At 49.3% G+C, this 18,960-nt stretch overlaps 1 protein-coding gene across 3 annotated transcripts in view; it reads right to left on the reverse strand.

Moving 5' to 3' along the window:
* EPHB1 (EPH receptor B1) overlaps positions 1-11,297 on the reverse strand; it is a 77,721-nt gene extending 66,424 nt beyond the window's left edge. For 2 of the 3 annotated variants that reach the window (XM_061354448.1, XM_061354449.1), the window contains exon 1: positions 11,031-11,297. In XM_061354448.1, the coding sequence (XP_061210432.1) occupies positions 11,031-11,088 (58 nt within the window). In that variant the 5' untranslated portion in view covers positions 11,089-11,297. Of the gene's footprint in view, positions 1-4,779; positions 4,887-11,030 lie in introns of those variants that run through there. The other variant, XM_061354450.1, reaches the window with a different exon arrangement.
* Positions 11,298-18,960: the final 7,663 nt, after the last annotated feature.

Raw genomic sequence — 18,960 nt, forward strand, 5'->3', positions numbered from 1 at the left:
CCTGGCTAGGGTATGTGTCAGCTCTAGGAAAGGCTCTGGGGGTCTCAAGGGAATGCAGACTTCTAAAAGAGTTGTGTCGATTACTGGTTTCAACTGATACTTTAACTGCAACTCCACCAGATCACTCTGTTAAAACCATTTTTGCATCTATGTATTTTGCTTCTGACTTCAGCTTTTTTTCATTCGCCTTCCCAGTTTTACAAACACATAGCAAATGCTGCATCAAGTTTCAAAACAAGACATGGTTTTGAATCCAAACATCAAGCGCCTTGGTGCAAAAAAGTCTGAATTGTTTGGATGTTAAAGAGATAGATACTTCCATGAATGGAAACAAGCTCCAAAATTCCCCCAAACTAGCAGGCAGCTGGAGGCAGAAGATTCAACCAAGGCCATGACACTCAACCATAGCTCTTACAGTCTCTGGGTTGTACTTGCTCTCCATCACCTCACACATCCCAGCATCCCAAGGCAAAACACTCTTCAACTTCAAAGACAAGCAGAGGAAACCCTGTTTTAAAAGCTGGCTTGGTGCATCACACCAGCAAAACTTAATTTTCCTTTGTGGGTCATCTTTAATGTCAATTATGTTAGGGACACTGGGAGAAGTGTCCAACCATAGCTGCTGCCTCATTCCAATTGCTTATCACCACTGTTTCTTCAAGGAAGGGGAGGAAAAAAATAAGAAAGTCCTTGGAAACTAAATATTTACACACCCACGTACGCTAATCCCAACGGATCCAAGGGTGGGAAGCCTATTTAAAAAGCCATCCCTAATTACTTTCCCATTTGAAAGGGAATAATCTGGTGATTAGCTAGAATGCTTTGTTAGTAATCACATATTTTTGAAGAGGAATAATCTGCTGGTGTGTGCACAGACAGTACAGAGACCCAACAAGCAGTGCCATGAGCTGGAAGCACAGTGGGTTAGTGCAACACACAGATTTATCAAGAGCATCTTTCAGTCCCTTTTGCTGATGTATTAGCAAAACTCTCTTATCAGACAGTAAGGGGGGTTCTGCTGGTAAAAGGCTAAATAATCCAGACCAGGGGATGTACACGAGGATTTCCAAGGTCCCCCCTGCCACTGCAAAGCAAGTAACAGTAATTCGCTAATTGGCAACAGCCACTGCGCTGCTCAAGGAAAGGGCTGAAGCCTTCAGGATAGGTGAAAGTTTGATTATAAGACATGCATGGCAGATCATTTAGAGAAATAAAACCGCATTTGCTTTGCCACAGCCAGCTATTAAAAGTGGAGAATGTTATTTCAGGTAATAAAGAGCAAGACCTGAGGACCAGCCTGGGAATTCAAATTTACAGCCTGTATCAAATTCATATGCTGCAAAACTTCACCTAGTTTATAAGTTTCTCACCAACTTCATAAAACATGTTTTATTATTATTGTTTTCTGACTCTCCTGCCTTAATAAAATTCCTCTCCCAGCCCGTGTGGGTGTCACATTATAAACATTTGCACTTTGATTCATTCAAGACTGAAGAAAGCTTTCAAGGTAACCTATTAGGAATACTTTAAATGTTTCAAAGACATCCTAGTTCCCCCTGAACGTTGCAAAGCTTTAAAGCAATAAATAAAAACGTGCCTTGGCACAAGCCACCTCCAAAAATCTGCTGGGCTGCTGACACAAGAGATCACATTTGGGAGCGACCGAGTTGCATACCAGCCCAGCAGGGTCCATGCCTGGCATGGGATGAGAAAACGCAGGGGTTATCAGGGCACAGGGGAAGGCAGGTACTCACCCATCATCCCCCAAGCCCCTTTAGCAGGGAGCCCTGGGATGCTGCTCAGTAGGTCCCACTGGTTGAAGGCAACCAGACCACTTCCTCACAGTTAGGAGCCAGATTGTGGAAAAGCAAGGGTTTCCCCATCCCCAATCAGCCCCAGCACTGGCACACAAATGCAGAGCGGGAGGGTGCTCTAAGCAGCATCCTTCTCAAAGAAGCCCATTTTCTCCAGCCTCAGCCAAAGCCCATTGAAGTTAATGAGCGTCTTTTTATAGCTTTCAGCAGGCTTTCGAGCAAGCCTTTCAGTGCAGGGGACTCCAGCATGTGCGCAGTGGTGCCAGCCATTGCAGTAATAACCCACGCACAGTGCAAGGAGGGATAATAAAAGCTGATTTTTATAAAGACACTGAACACAATTAGCTCTCAGCCTTACAGCTCCCACCAGCCTCCTTCAATCTCCTCCCCTCTGGAAGGTCAGCTTCAGCATCCATTGGAGGGGCATCACCAGATGATGGAAGAGTTTGGGAAGGTCCTACCTAAACTGGGTCCAAACTAAAGGCATCAGTGCCTTTAGTTCCTGCACAGCTGAGGCTTCTCTCCATTTCACTGAGGAAGAGTGAGGCTACCCGGTGCAGTGCACATGGCTCAGGGAACCACACCATCCCTCCCCAGGAAACAAGGCATAGAGGTGATCCTCCTGTATTTTATTAATTCAGAAATTACCCCTTTACAGCCTTGTACCTGGTCACAATAGCACCATTATATATGACCTCACAGTGCCTCTGTCAATAGCCTGATGGGTTCAAGCAGTTTAGACCCTCACCAGTAACTCGATCTCAAAGACCATGCATCCCCAGGAAGTCCACTCACTTGCATGAAGCTTCTGGACAGCTTCAGCCAAACCCTAAGGGCTGAGGCACGCAGCATCTCAGGCTCACTTGCAGCCAGGTCATGCTTCTAATTGCCAGCACTCAATAAAGGATGCAAAGACCCAACATCACTGCTTAAAAATCATTACAGCAATAGTTATATGAATATATTGAACATATTTGTTTCATATGAAAAACAGAGCTGATGCATCACAGAGTGCTCTGAGAGCATCTTGCTCCTGCTCTGTTCCTGTGTGTCTATCTTATTCCTTGGGCATCTGGAAATTTCAAGGGACTCCAGCATCAAGCACTGTGGGTACTTCCATCCCTGTGACAAGCACTGCAGCTACTAAAACCCTTGCAACAAGCACTGTGACTACTCAAACCCCAGCAACATGCCCTGTGGGTACTCAAACCAGAAAAGTGCAGTGGTGATGGAATCAGAACTGGCTCCAGCACACAACCCAATGCCACACACCATCTTTCCTGCCTTAATAGGGAGTTACGACAGATGGAGCCCAAAGTCATGGATTAAATTAACTCATTGGACTTTTACAGGGATGGTCCATAGACTAAGGGAATGATATCTCTGTGTGTATATCTCAAATGTCTGGAAAGGTGATAGTCTGTCCCTGTGCATCAATCTCCTTCCCTGAGCATTTAGAAATATGAAAGTGTTGGGTGAAAAACAATAAAATTAAGGTGCCTAGCCACCTACCAAAGCCAGCACCCAGCTATTTCTTTGAGCTGCCCCAGCTTGTCCCCAGTACATGAGTCTATCCCCCTCCCAGCTCCTCCCAGCCAGAGGACAGGGGTCTGCCCAACGGGAGTGGAGCAGATGCCCTGCAGCCAGCCGTGTTCTCGTGCCTCCCAAGGGCAGTGCTTCCTTTTCCACTCTTCGGCTGGGTTCCTGGTTTTCCTGGGGAAGATGTAATTCACACCCCTTCGCCTCTTCCATGGTGATTTAATGTCTTTTGAGCAAAAAGCAATTATCCTCATATCAACAGGACCCTGTCGAGGATGATAATGAGTCAGCTCTGACCCTGCGGCTAAGGAAGCAGCTGAAGAGAGTGGAGGCCTCTGGTAATCAAAGGCACATCCCTGGCCTCCAATGGCATACAGAATAAAAGAAAAGAAAATTTAGAGCTTCCATACAACTTCTGTTGTTGCCATTCCTTCCTCCATCTCTACAGCCATGGCATAGGTTATAGCACCAGGAGAAAGGAGACCAACACCAGCCCTGGGTCCCTTCCACTTTGCCTCGTAGATGCATTTTGTGTGTTGCTTGCCAGCTCACCCACAGCACCCCACAACAGGGAGTGGGCACAGGGGGGGTTGGTATCATGCTCAAAAGCCAACACCACACACCTGTTTTCCCAGGTTTTGGAGCTCAAGGAGCAGCCCCCTATTTGGAGTTAAGCCCAGAATGAGGAAGACCTGCCCTGCCCCAGGACTGGCATGCAGGGCCAGGCAAAAACGAGTGTCCCCCTCTTCTGCTCTGCAAATGGAAAGAAAATAGGAAAAGGAATGCAAAGACAGGTACCTGCAACAGGTCTTGGGCTTTGCAAGACTGAAGAGGCTCCCCAGGAGATGGCAGACATCCAGAGATGCCAAACACCAGGGCAGTGTGGTGAGCTGCTCTTCCCCTCAAAAACATGAACATATAGCCAAGCAAAGACACCAAAACCCAGCTACATCCAAAGCAATCCAAGAAAGATGCTCGCTAGGTTTGAATAATCCAGAACTTGGTGCCCTGCTGCTGCTGGGTTGCAGCATACACAGTACCAGTACATCAGAGAGACAGGCAGGATGTAAGGAGGACTTTCTGGGGAAACATCATGAAACAATCCTTTAACATCATGACAAAGCCCCTATGTGGGATGGAAGAAAAGAGCCTAAAAGCTAAAAGGATAGCCGCAGCCTATTCCCAGCCTCCACTTTTACTCCTTGCATAACAAATCAACACTTCATCAGCTTTGAACAACAGTAACACCCACTGGATGCCTCCCCAGATATTGTGTTTCTTACTACACAACAAGCGCATACCTGAGGGTTTATTAATAAGAGCCTATCACTTGGCGTGGCTATTTCCCAATTAAAATAAATAAATAAATAAATACTGTAACCCCTATCCCCCCCCCAAAAAAAAAACCCACCAAAACAAACTTAACAGGTTTATATTGGAAGAAGCAAGGCCAAAGGAAAGTCATCTTCCTTGGCCGGGGCTCAGCGCAGGGCCCCTTCCCCTTTGAACTGTTGCCTCTGATTTTTCACCACAGGGCTCCCAGCAGGAACTTATTAAAGCCAGACCAAAGCACGTATGCTTTAATAGTAATTAGGTCACCCTGGGTTGTGGGCTTAGCAGGCAAAACTATAATTATTTAGAAACATCAAGTTTAAATGCCAAAGAGCCTTAATGCAGCTGAGCTAATTAACTAATTTCAACGAAGTAACTGATTAGCTTAAAAAAGAAAAAACAAAAAGAAAAATCAATGATCATAGACAACAACATTTTCTTTTAACAGGTTGTTTTCTTGCAGCAATTCTCAACTGCACAAAAGGAGACCAACAACCCCCGCTAACCAAATATTATTGTAATTAAATATTCAACAGAAAGCCTCTTCAATTATTCAGAAGACTGATAACACTTGTTTATAATTGGGGTGGTGGAAGAGGTTTCCAGAAGCAGGGATTCTGCACATTATCGGGCTCTGCTTACAGATGCAAACCCACATGGGCAGATGGGTCGTGGCATCAGTACACAGTGCCGGCTCCGGCACAGCTCCAGACACCACTCCCATCCCTCCTGCAGAAACTAAACTCAGGAGAAGGATGCTTTCCAGCCTAGACATAAGAAAATGGACCATATGGTCCACATGCTTTCTGGATTTTTGTCATTAGACCAAAAATTTAAGGGACTAATGGCCAGTTTCCAGGTTTCACACCATTTTCCAATGGTAGCGTTATTCCCTCAACAGAGAACCAGGAGGAAAAGCAGACCCCGGTGTATCATTATAACTCACTAAGCAGCATTACCATAGGAAATTACAAATTAGCTTTTCAGCAAAGGATATGGGGATATTTAGATTAGCTATAGAGGAACTACAGAACCTTTCAGTCCGTTTATCAAAGCTCTCGTAGCTCCAACTTCCAGAGAAATGAAACAATAATAAATATTGAGTAGGGAAAGTTAATCTCTGCCAAACGCATTTTAATAATTCAAAAGTTATGAGAAATTAATAAATAAAGCAGACCCTTCAGCTCCTACAAACACACATCACATTTTTCTCACCATTTCTCATGATGTGACTTTGTGGAAAATGGATGGTGACGCAAAGAAGAAAACCCAAACCAAACCACAAATACCAGCTATGCCTGGGAGCAACCACATTTATAGTGCAAAAGGGAGCTATGTCTGCCACTTATCTGGAAAGCAGTAGTGCTGACTTGGGCAAGAGTTTGCTCTCGTTGTCCCCAAAACAAGGGCTGTGCTGCCTCTACCTGCTACTTGATGGTGTCCACATCAGCCCCCTGTGCCTGCTCCCTCTCCTGCACACTCTGAAGCAGCTTCTCAAGATGCTCACCTTTGGAAAGACTGATTTTAGCCCCTAAAAGCTGGACTATGCAATAACCAGCCTGGCATCCTGGGGCCATCCAAGATCCCAGCTCTCTCCTGATGCTGCTCTGATATCACTCCATCTCGTCCTCCTCCCACACCAACCTCCACCAAGAGGGGAAAATGGGAGGGATGCTGGAGGCCCAGCCAGCAGAAGCACCCTGTGTTCACAGGTGGACCATGATGCATCTGAAAGCCTTCTGGATTCATGTTCATTTGCCATCCCCACCACCCAGCATCACTTTGCAAGGTCACCAGTGGACTCCCACCATTTGGGCTATCCACACTACTCCCATCCCCCCAGCTCCGTAGACCTCCATAAGCAACAGGCACTCTGGCTTCGTAACATCACAACTGCGGCTGTGCCTTTCCAAATTGCTACCCAGCAAATACCCAAGCTTAACATTCGCCTTGTGCAAGTATTCAAGCATGCAACGCTTGATAGCTCAAATGTTTGCAGAAAGAGAACAAGGTCAATTTGAAATGCACTTTCAAATTCTAATGAATATTTGGGGAAAACATTCCCTCCCCCTACCCCAACTATTTACTCAGCCTCCCTGTGCTGTTAAATGACTGCTTATACCCACTGTGTCTGTTCAGAGGGAACGGAGCACTGCAGCATCTTTTGGGCTGTATCACACAAGTCTGGGTATCCTGCATGAAGCTATTTCCGCACCAGAGTACAATGAGCTCGTACCCACAGCTGGGAGAGGTATAAAAAGCCTCCTTGAGCTGTCTGGCTCTCAGCTGGAGTGGTGCAGCACACACCACAGGCATTACAAGGGCAGCACTCTGGGAGCCTCAACCTTGCTTCGAGCATGTCTTCCACCAGCCTCACAGAATCAACTAGGTTTGAAAAGACCTTTAAGATCATCAAGTCCAACCTCTACCCCAGGACTGCCAAGTAAGTCCATCATTAAACTATGTCACTAAGGGCCTCATCTACATCCCACAGCAATCCTGCGGCACTAGGGACCAAGACCTTGCTGACCTGATCAGCACTGAGTTTCTCATTGCCTAAGGAACTATTTTCCCCCTTTCACCAAATCTGAGTATTTCTTTCACTTACAGAATCTATTTCTGCTACAAATATCTATTATTTAGCACCGTGGTCTGGATCTAGAGCCAAACACGTTCAGGCTTCTTCATCAGCATCAATATTTTCTTCTGATTCTTATGGCCAGCAGAAAATTTTTACTCTGTCCTGTTTTGTTAGGAGCTGCATCTGGGGTAGGGATGAGGCTACCTTACAAACCTTCCCCAGCAGCTCATGCCACAGTAGACAGGGCCACTAAACACACTGGAACACAGGACAGCAACCCTGTGTCCATAGGGAGACAGTAAGCAGAAAGAGCAGAAAAATATATACATTTATCACAAACCCCACCTTTTCATTGACTGGAGATACCAGCAATTAGTAAAACCAAAACAATACCAGCAACACAGGTATCTGCAGTCTCAGGCCAGTTTTCCATGACTTGACAAAATGTTTTCCCTTCAGGCTAACAAGATCTGGGCTCACTCATCATGCCAAGGATAAAGTTTTTCCCCTTAGGGTTTTGGGGTTTTTTCTTTCCCAAATAGTTTGTGCAAAAAAAGGGAAGAGCAAAGGAATGGCTAGATATCAGCACATGCAAATTCCCATGCAGGATAATAGCACTTGCAAATCTCTCCTGGAGACTTGCTCCTAGCTTCTCCTTGAAAACTGCTCTGCTCCCAGTGAAGCAGCTGGGCCAAAGGTGGAAGCCCACATGGTGACAGCGGTGATGGGAAGGGTGGTGCAGTAGCCACCGGCTCTCAGCTTGGTCAGTGCCGGCACCACTCCGGCGCCTGACGGAAGCAGAGGAAGCCCAAAGGATGCCTGCAACAGATGTGTGCATCCCGAGCCAAAACGGGAGGAGAGAGGGCGCCTGGGATGGGCGGCAAGCAAGGAGCAGGAGCCAGGGACAACACACTCTATGCAAACTCTCCATCCCCGGTCCTCCCCCAAGCTGTGATTCCAAAGGCGAGGCAGGTAAGCAAGCAGATAAGCACAGAAAGCAAAACTAAGCCGGATCTGCCAGCCCTGAGTGAGGCTTTTCACCTCCCTCCCCCTGCTTTGCTTATCGTGATGCCGCAAGCAGCAATACGGAAGATGGAGAGAAAAACCTGTCTTTTAAAAGAGCAGGCATGAGGCAGAGAGATGATGGATAGGTGAGCAGGTAGGCAGATTAAATAGCCTGTGTGGAGAAACTGCACCAAAATGGACATCAGCCCCAACTGACATACCAGCACCTCAAACTCCAACAGCTCCTGTATTAAAAGGTGCAGCGATGTCCCATTACCATCCTCTCTATATGCTAAATGTGACTATATTTGGTTCAGCTAACACAAGAGAGAGCACGCGAGCGGCGCCTGAGTGATTGCAGGGTGTGGGAGAGATGGAGTATTCCTTCCTGTCATCTTCTCATGTCCCTCTTCCTCTTCACAAGCCACAAAGAGAATTTAAAACTACTGTAAAGATCCAGGTGTCCAGCAGAAAGCAGCCAGCCAAGCCCCAGGACTTGGTAAAAATCACGTAACCGTAAGAAAACTCAGATAAGTGACTCCACTACCTCCAGGTTCACGTGCCGCAGGCAATGAGTTAGCAAGGTTTTATGGAGGATAAAGAGATGTTTGCAGGCAGCCCTGACCCTGGCTGCATCCTCCTCCCCCTCCGACCGGGTCCAGACCCTCAAACATCTCTCCCCCTACCCCCCGCCATCCCAGAAAAAAAAGACTTTTTGTTTCGATGGCTCATCTGGGATGCAGGGAGCCATGGCACAGCCGTCCTCCAGCCGTGGCTTTGACTTGCTGTCAGAGAGGACTGCCGGCAAAACTGGTCTCATGGCTGTTCCAGGGGAAAAGCCAGACCCCAAGGTAGGTCAGGCTCTAGTAGATGCTTCAGCTTAGGTAGCAAAACTCACGTTTCAATCAAGCAAATGCAACCTCTGCAGCAGGAGGATCCATAAGATTTAAATAAGCTCCATAAAAAGGTGTTTTCCTTATACGACCACACCAGGAGCCTGTCGCCTTAAGTCCAAATCGGATTCGATTGCTTTGCCTCAGGAATTTCTCATCCAAAATTTCCCCTTAAATCTGAGATCTCTCCCAGGATACTACTTTACTATCCAAGCCATTTCCTCAGCTGAGTAGAAATGACACTGCTCTTCAACAGGTTCAGTCCCAGGCAAGGATGCTGGCTCTGCCAGCCCAGAGGGATGGCCTGGGGCAAGCTGGGGAAGACCCTGCTTGACAGACAGACAGATACATCACCCAGGAGACTGCTCTCAGACGGACCAAGCTGAGGTCTCCCAGCCAGCCACGATGTCACCAGTACCTCAAGCAGCTGACGCTGCAAACACCAGCTAGTGAAGTGCTGCTAACAGGTCTGGCATCTTCACGTGCGGCTTTGCGACCAAGCAAGCATGCACCCGTTTGCATCACGCTTAAGCAACGCATCAGCATTTCCACCTCGAGTTATTTCTATACAGAGATGCAACGAGGGAGGAAGCCTGAGAAATAAGAAAAGCAAATGCCTGGCTCAGCCAAAAGCTGGCAGAAAGTAGATGCTGCAGCAAATGGGCCTGGCTGCCACAACCCAGCAGGCATGCTTGTGAGCAGAGGGTAACCATGGCCAACACTCCCACCCCACTGGAGACCATCACAGCAGCGTTCCAGCTTCTGAACCATCTCTGTGCTGCCACTCTCCAGCCAGTTCTATCAGTTTCCAGTTGAGCTGTAACCATGCTCATAATAGCTATATCACCCCAAAGAGGTGACAAGCCCCACACAGGCCAGCATCTTGGCTAGCCCACAAGACCCCATGCACCATCTTTCTGCAGCCACAAGCTTCTTGTTGCCACAAGTGGGGGACCACACAATGTTCCCCACTCACAGATACTGCTCAAGCACGAGGCAGCCTCTGCCATGGCCTTTTCGTTCATGTTGTACCAGGAAAAAAGGAGACAGTGGCAAAATAAAGCAAAGCAATAACCCAAGAAATACTTCCAAAGCCACATCAGCCAGAGCAGCAATGCACCACCAGCACCAGCCTGGGGCAACCTGGCTGTCCTGCCAGGCCCAGCACCCAGAGACTAGGTGTCAACCGTGGGCACCATCCCAGTGCACAGAGTCCCACAGCCGGGCAGGTGATGGGGAAAAAAGACTTCAGCCCGACAAGCACGCACCTCGCTGAAGGGATGTCCATCCATCTGCCCACCAATGGGACAAGCATCTCCTGGACCAGTCAACCCCAAGGAAAGGAGACCCCTTGCCCACATCTCAGGTGCACCCATCCTCCTTCGACACAAAGCTCTCACGGGTGCTGGGAAGCACGGGAGGAGGAAGATAGCCAGAGGCAGCCTAGTGCACAGCCACAGCCCCTGGACGTGTTCCCCACCGCGACCCCAGTCAGGGCTCTGCCGGGGACGGCATCCGGCGCAGCCGCCGGTCCCACGCAGATCTGGACGGGTTTTCCACGGCCGCCCCCGAGCGCTGGAAACCCCCCAGCCCCTTCCCGCAGCCACCCACGGCCGCGGGCGAGCCCCGTGGTGCCAGCATCGGCTCCCCCGGCTGCGGGAGAGCGGCTGCCAGGACCGGCCGGTGCCAAGCGGAGCTCCGCGCCCCTCGAAACGGACAGGGACCGCGCCGGGAGCCAGCCCCGTGCCGGTTTGCCGCCCCCGGCACACTGCACGACGGGGGAGCCGGTTCCCCGCGGCGCTGGGACTCGCGGCTCAGCATCACCCCCCGACTCCTTTCCCATTCCCGGTCCCGGTCGCCTCTCACCTTCCACGGCGGCCGCGGCGGCGGCCAGGCAGAGCAACACCACCAGATCCGCAGCCATCGCCTCCCCGGGCTCCTCGCGTGTCTGCTCCGCAGGCGTCAGCCGCTACCGGCGGGCGGCCGTGAGCGGGCATGGGGGTGCGTCCGCGGGACGGGCCAGGGTAGGTCGGGTCTGGCCGGGACGGGGCCGGAACCGCGCCGCCTCCCCGCGCCGCCCGGGTCACATCGCCGCCGCGAGTGGAACAGCGGCCACGCCGCCGCCGGCCCCCGCCGCCGCCCGGCCCCGCCCCTCGCCACCTCCCCGCCAATCCCCGCGGCACTCCCCGCCTTCGCCCCGCCCCTGTCACCACCCCGCCAATCCCCGCGGAGCGCCCCGCCTCCGCCCGCCGCTAGCTGCTGTCCGAAGGGGGAGGGCGCCCCCTGGCGGCTCACCGCCGCCGCAGTCACCCTGCCCCGTCATTCCAGTTCGGGGGACCCCACCTCCCCAACCCACGATGGGGCGGACCCAGAGCCCTCACCCCGGGGAGGGAAAGGGTGGGTCCGGTTCTTCCCTTTTGTCCCCGGCAGGAAGCTGGAGCAAACAGGCAGCGTCACGCCGAGCCGGGCCACCTGGCAGCCCAAAACACGGCTGCTCCCATCTCAGGGTCAGCACACTGCAGCCACATAAAAGTCAACGTAGGGTTTTCCTCAGCCTCTTGCCTTCCTCCGGCATCTTCGCTGCTTGCAGGGCATCGCCCCAGGGCCCAAGGTGAGATGGCACCCAAGAGGAGGGGAGCATCAGGCTTCCCCCCCTCCCCGCCAGACACCAGGGTCCCCAGGGTATAGCATCCCTGTCTCCGCCAGCAGAAGGTGCTTGTCCTAGGGACTACGTCCTTGTGCACATGAGCCTTTGGCAGCATGGGGTGTCACCAATGCACAGATAGAAGCTGAAATGAGCCCTCCAGAAGGGGATTCACCCTGTCCCCACCACCCCACGCACTGTGACAAGGCAGCTCTCGTTCATAGTTCATAGAATCTGACCAGTTTGGGTTGGAAGGGACCTTCAAAGCTCATCTAAGTTCGAACTCCCTGCAATAAGCAGGGACATGTTTAACTAGATCAGGTTGCTCAGAACCACATCCACCACCTCTTCGGGCAACCTGTGCTGTATTTACACCCTCAATTACAGAACTTTTTCCTCACATCCAGCCTGAGTTATCCCTCTTTTGTTTTAAAGCCATCATCCCTCATAGTATCACAACAGGTTCTGCAAAAAAGTCTCTCCCCATCTTTCCTATAGGCCCCTTTTAAGAACTGAAGCAATAATGTGTCCATGGAGTCTTCTCCAGGCTGAACAACCCCAACTCTCATCTGTCCCCTATAGGAGAGGTTCTCTATCCCGCTGATCATTTCTTTGGCCTTCCTCTGTACCCTCTCCCGCAGGTCCATATCCTCCCTGTACTAAGGACTGCAGAGCTGGATGCAGGACTGCAGGAGCAGTCTCACCAGAACAGAGCAGAGCGGCAGAATCCCCTCTCTTGTCTTGATGCTCACGCTCCTTTGGATGTGGCCAAGGATTCAACGGGACTTCCCGGGGTCAGCATCCCCCTTAGTTCCTCTCCCCAACCAGGCAGTCACTTCCCCTGGTTCAAAGATGACCCCATCCCTCTCTCCTGCAAGGTTCATGCACCCCAGCACACACAGGAAAGAGAGGGGCAAAGCTGAGGGCAGGGAAAGCAGCAAGGGCTCATTCAGGTCATGGCCACCTGCCTGTATCCAGGGTGCCTCTGCTATTACAGTGGGATGAGCAGCCCTGCAGAGGTACCAAGCACTGGAAAACAGAGTAATAGAACAGTTTGGGTTTGAAGGGACCTTAAAGATCATCCAGTTCCACAGCTTCTCAGTGAAAGAGCGCACAAAACCCACCATTCAGCACTGCCACAGGAACAAGAGTTTTCTTTTGCAGTTGTGCAAAATGTATTTCGAGCAGGTCTTATTCAGTTGAGCAAATAACAGGAAAAAAATTGCCAAGAAGCTTCTGGCGAAGTTTTAAGGAAATTTGCTTTTATCTTGACAACCCTTCTTCATTTCCTTCCCATGAATATCTCAGCAATCCAGTTTACTCACTCAGAGGATCACAGAAAGAAAACTGTGAAGTAAATGTCAGTATTATTTGCATCTTTATCCAGTCTGCCACAAAAGCAACACCATGTTATTTATCTGATCTAGCACAACTCAGTAACAGCTCAAGTATAGAATATTCATGATGTGCAAAGCACAAAAATGTTAATCATTTGAAAATACAAGAGGCAAAGAGCTGAGCCTGCGAGTTATCCAGAGAACTGCCTCGGTTACTGGGGGGGAGGAAATAACCAAACAATTGCTATCCACTAAAAACCTTGCATTCAGAAGCCAATGACTGACAAAGAAAAAGAGCCTGACAACTTTTGTATAAGGAAAAAAAAGAATAAAATACATCAATATTCTTCTGATTTCTTTTCAGCTGGCCAAAGAGTTGGCTGTGCTGGGTAAAAGCCAGCTGTGTTTGTTCAGAAAGCTTTCTCTTCTGTCAGCCTTGCTCCGAGTCTCTCAACAGCAATGCTTCACTTCTAGAGGAAGCAGCTCAGGAAAAGCCTCTTTGCCATGCTATCATTCAGAGGGCAGGCACAGGGAGGCAGCATCATTGTGCCATAGGGCCACTCTCTCTTGCTCACCTGATGGGATTATGGTCATCAGCTGCCACAGAGATCACAGCCACATCAGCATCCCGCTAAAGGGCACACCAAGGGCCATAAAGCTGGCTGACTGTCATATTTTGCCTCATTTCACCCTCTGAAGTAGCCATGTTTGGGATACTTCTGCAGTGCCCCATCCATCAGGATGGACTTCCTTCAGATCCCCACCCGAAGACCAGAAGGCCACTGGCGAGGTCCCATCTCATTTGCTTCTCCCCAGAACCCCACATCCCAGACCTTCAATCAGAGCAAAAGGCCACAGACCCCAGGCAGCAGCAGCAGCAGTGCATCACAGTGCTCAAAGTGTCTTGCAGAAGGCAAAGCACCCCTCCAGGCCACACATAACCCCCAGTGATGCCCGCCAGGCATCCATCCAGGAAGGACACAGGGATAAAAAGTTACGCTAAGAGCACAAAGAGCCTCCAGGAGGGCTTTTGGCAGCCCCATGCCTGCTGTGCACGGCCAGTCCCTCTGCTCCTGCGGCACAGCCGGCAGCACATTGAGATGGCGGCAGTCAGCTGCCAGAATTAGCTCTGTCTTAATTAACAGCTTTGCCTTTGTTCTCTGATGATGCTTCAGGCAATGCCAAGCCCTTTCTGGAGGATGAAGATCTGGGATCCCAGTGAAAGGAAACATCAAGAGTTATCACATACTGCAGCACAGATCTCCCCCTTGAAACCACTTTCAGGACCAAAGGTGTCACAGTCTGTGATTGTCCCCATCCTCTCCCACCACACTGCACCATCTGAAACACAAAGATGAATCCCATCTGGCTCTCCCTGTGCATGTGGTTGCAGGAATCGTGCTGCAAGGGGGTTCTGGAAGGGTCACCCCAAATCCTTTGAGCTGTGAACCAGCAAGCCCAAACCGTGGGAAGAGCCTGACACCTCTTGCAATACAGTGCATTCACCCATAGGGTGACCAAGGCTCCTGTCCTGCACCAGAGCTACTGCCCAGCTCAGACCAGGAGGATCACTGGGAAGATGCCCTTGGTGGCAGGAGGGCCCTGGCAAGCTGCTTGCTAACATAGGAGCATCTCAGTTAAACAAACCTTCCACTGAGTCAGCCCCACAAGCACAGTGCAGACCCACAGACAGAGGGGCCTTCCCTTGCCAGAATAAGCCCAGGCACTAAAGCAGCCACAGTGCTCCCAGTTTATTTTCCAAACCAAAGCCAGGTCTGTGAGGAGGGCAGGAAGATTTCTGCACAGCACATCCTCAGCAAGTGCTCTCGCAGGAAGCCATCCTCAGCAGTGCTCTCGCATCCCTAATCCTGCTAAAGCAGCACAGGCTGCTCCCAGCAGCTTGCCTGTGCATTAATTGCAGAGGAAAAGCATGCACCTACAGCATCCTCCCAGCAGTCAAAGCCTGAGGAGCTGATAAATCCTCTCTGATAAGAAAAGCAGATTCCTTCTATTTTTCAGCGTTTCAGACTTGTCTAGCGTGCCCCAATACAAGCCGTATGAGACAAGTAAGCACAGGGGATGTTGGTGAGCAGCATCCAGCCTCTGCAGTACTGTATGTGCAGTAGAACCCCCTCCTACAAGTCTTAATAAATGTGGTATGATGCAATAACATTAATTAGCACCAGTAAGTGCTTTAGTGTATTCACCAAGGGCAACAGCTCAGTCACTTGGCACACTGCAGTCCAAACTGCTTACTGCACTCCCAGGAGAAGTAGACTCAGGGAGACTTCTGGACCTAAAATACCATAGGGAAACTAAAGGGAGAGAAGATATTCCCTTCTTCAGGCATTCACAGGAAACTCAGGTATCTTATCAGAGCAGAAGCTGTAGGAAGGACAACTCCTTTTGTCATGTGAACAATTTGAGGACTAAATTGAAGTGAGACATGAAGAAAAAGTAGGTGAGATGAAGGTTAATTTGGCAACCAGAGTGAGAACAGAGAGAGCTAAGCTATGGAAGAGTCTATTAATTCCCTGGGCAAGAGAGATGCACAGTCAGAGCTGGGACTCGGAGTAACTCCCTGCACAGTAGTGAAAGATAAATTGCAAGTTCTTCTTGTGGAATATTCTGTTTATTAAGTACAGAAATAGGAGACAGTCAAGTGCCAAGTGCCTTGAGCCTCTCAGCGCCTGAGAGCATATTAATCACTCCACATGATTGAACAAAAGATGAGAGCGGCATTAAGACAGGCTCTAGTGCAACGCTAGTCACCGTATAATAGCATGGACCCACAGCTTTCTCCACTCCACACTACCACCAGCTACAGTGGCAGGGAAGGCTCCTCCTTCTCTAGCACTGATGACCTTTCTCTGCAGGACAAGGTAAAGATCAGCAAGTTCTCCTCTTAGGAGGAAAGAAAACCCCACATCTCTTTGATTCCATAGATGCTGCAACTTCTGCTTCCTGGGCTTTCCCTTTAATTGGGCTTTTCAGGATGGTTGCAAGGCTGCAGGACAACACAAGCGCAGATCAGGCATGCTGCTTGCTCCACATTTTCCCTTCTTTCCAGCCTCTCCAGGTGGAAGAATCTCTTTGTTCCCTTGAAGGCAGAGGATTAACAAAGGCAAATGAAAAAAAAAAAAAAAAGAGAGAGAGAGAAAAACAAAGCCTCCTTTGAGGATGGATGACTTCTTTTTATCTGTTTCTAATCTGGCTTCAACTTTCATTTCTTCAGGAGGAAAAAAAAACCCTGAAGATTAAATTTTATGCCAAGGCAAGCTATAATAAGTGACAGAAACACTCTGTCTCAGGCTCTCTGCTGGCTCTGTGAAGTCAGAACATTCATGGGGAAGAAAGCGAAATACAGACAGGAAAACACTTTCAATGGAGATTTAAAATAAAAACTCTGCTCATGTTCCGAATGCAAAAGCTACAGAAAAATACGCCTCTCCTCCAAGGAAATTTTGTTATCCTGAAGCAAAATGCAATTCATCTTTGGAAGCTTTCAGAAAAACAGGGAGGGGAACCTGCCACGAGAGTTCCACTTTATCACAGCATTGGGCTTGTTGCAGTCTGAGCTGTGTTCCTACTTCTGGAAGCAAACAAGAGATGTGAAGTTTAAGGTGCAAGACTACCCAAAGCAGCATGGAGGAGGGAGAGTGGTCCAGCCCAGCACATATCAGCTGTTTCAGGGTCTCATTCAGATGTTTCTCTACTGAAATCACTTAGAGTGCAAAAAGCTGGCTGCAGTGCCTGGTTTGGATCGGATTCCCTTCTCATGCAGAGGAAAGTTCCCCTTTTCCCCTACTACATCATGACAAATTTCCAATTGTCACCTTAATCAATGGTCCTGTGCACACTATCATGAGGGTAATATGAATTTTTTACCTTTTCTTATCACTCACAGGGTAATTACATGGATGATTGCACTCAAGGACAAGAGCGTGTGTCCTGAACCCCTGCACAGAGCACAGCACACAAGCACAGACATGGCAAAATCACACAAATTCTTCCCCAGGTAAAGGGAAGAAGGCCAGGAATATTCAATCAAATCTACAATGTGTAGACATACGCACAAACAAGTGAATGTCACTGCAGGCACTGTAGCCTGCCTGATGTTATTTGTCATCACATCTCACAGATGGATAGATGCAAAGGCCAGAAGGACCTGCTGCACCCCTGTAACCTAACTGCATTAGGCACTAAACCTCACCCAGCAAGTTTTGCCTTGCTCAATTGGCTGCTTGCAAGAGAAACCTGCATCTCAACAAAGTCCTTACAAACCTACCCCTTCGTATACCCCAGGTACACATTTAAACTGTCCCAGCAGCTCCTGTGGCAGTTTGAATGCCACAGGTTCACTTGACATGACTCAGGCTGCCCTTCGCAAGCCCCTCTTGGGGAACCAGCTCCCAAGACCATGAGATGCAGCACCCTGGCTCCTGTTGTGCACAGCTTCCTGCTTTGGCAGCCAGGGTCTACGTGATCATAACCCTGCTAGTGACCTGCACATCCCCAGCTCTACTTTATGCCAGCAACAAGGAGGAGAGAAAGACTATCTATCTCATTACTTGGGAAGGCAGGAGAGTACACAAGATATACTCTGTGCACAGTTCTCAGCTCCCATCCCTCCACACCACAGCGCACAATGCCCGGGCACTTTACACAGCCACATTTGAGTGTAATTCTTAATACAAATATCTGGAAGAGGAATGAAGTAAGTCTCCACTAGTTTTGATTGGCAAGAGACATCAAGAGCCGTGCAGGAGGGGATTTGAGGAAGGCTTGCATTTCAAACAGGGCAGGCAGTCAGAGGTTTACCCAGAGCAAAGAGGGAAGCAGCAAGGCTGTCGTTTCATCGGTTAACATCTGGCAGCTGCAGAACTCAGAGATAATTCTGCCTCCGTCCTCCAGAGAGTTTGGATCTGGGAGGGATGCCAGAGACATGGCAACCAGGAGGGGATGAAATTCCTTCACAGAATCCAAAACAGGCAGTCAAACATCACAATATTCTTCCTCCCTTTAAATGAGCGACTGTCTGGTGCTGATGGGCCTGTGGAAACTGGGGGAAAGGGAGATACAGTGGAGGAAGGTGAAACACAGACAACAGATTTTTTACAGGAATCACAGCTTTTTGATCAAAACCTGCAAAGACAGCTTTTAACAGTTACCTACATTCCTATTTTTTAAAAATCCAACAAAGAAAACTAATTGTTTCCATTTACAAATAGCAGGGCTTGGTTACAGACAAACAACAGAAAATTCTGGGGTTGGAGAAAAGGAAAGCTAAGCCTGCTCTGATCTTCCAGCCAAAACTTGAAACTTATTCAAGGGCAATTCTGAAAATTAACAAGCATGTGCTATAACAGCTTGTGTAACACCATCACTTGCAATCAGATTTATTTCACTGCAGGGAAAAGGATAATCTCCACCTGAGCAGCATCCTATGTCTCCTGCCTCTCTGCCAGCTTTGCACTGGAGGTGACCATGGCCCAGCCTGGGAAGGTGGTGGTCTTCACCAGGAAGGGGTAACAGAGCAGTGAGGCAGGTTTTTCAATTACAAAGGAAGTTGTTCTAATGAAGTCTGAACCAGGCTGCCTCTCCACAGGCACTTCTCTTAAGTATGCCACGAGGCTCATTCCAGACCCCTTTCCAGGTTGCACATCCCTGGCTCAAGGACACAAACCCTCAGACTGGAGAAGGGGCTCCTTGCTGGTACAAAGTAAATGAGACCCTTTGGGGGGCACTCAAGCAAGGAGAGCTGCTCAGGGTTTCACCCAGGCTACATGCCTCCATTCCCAGTTATTCATCCATA

The sequence above is a fragment of the Neopsephotus bourkii genome, unplaced genomic scaffold (genome assembly GCF_033783945.1).
Source record: "Neopsephotus bourkii isolate Nb327-2 ecotype Australia unplaced genomic scaffold, CSIRO-AGI_Nbou_v1 NB_739, whole genome shotgun sequence".
NCBI lineage: Eukaryota > Metazoa > Chordata > Aves > Psittaciformes > Psittacidae > Neopsephotus > Neopsephotus bourkii.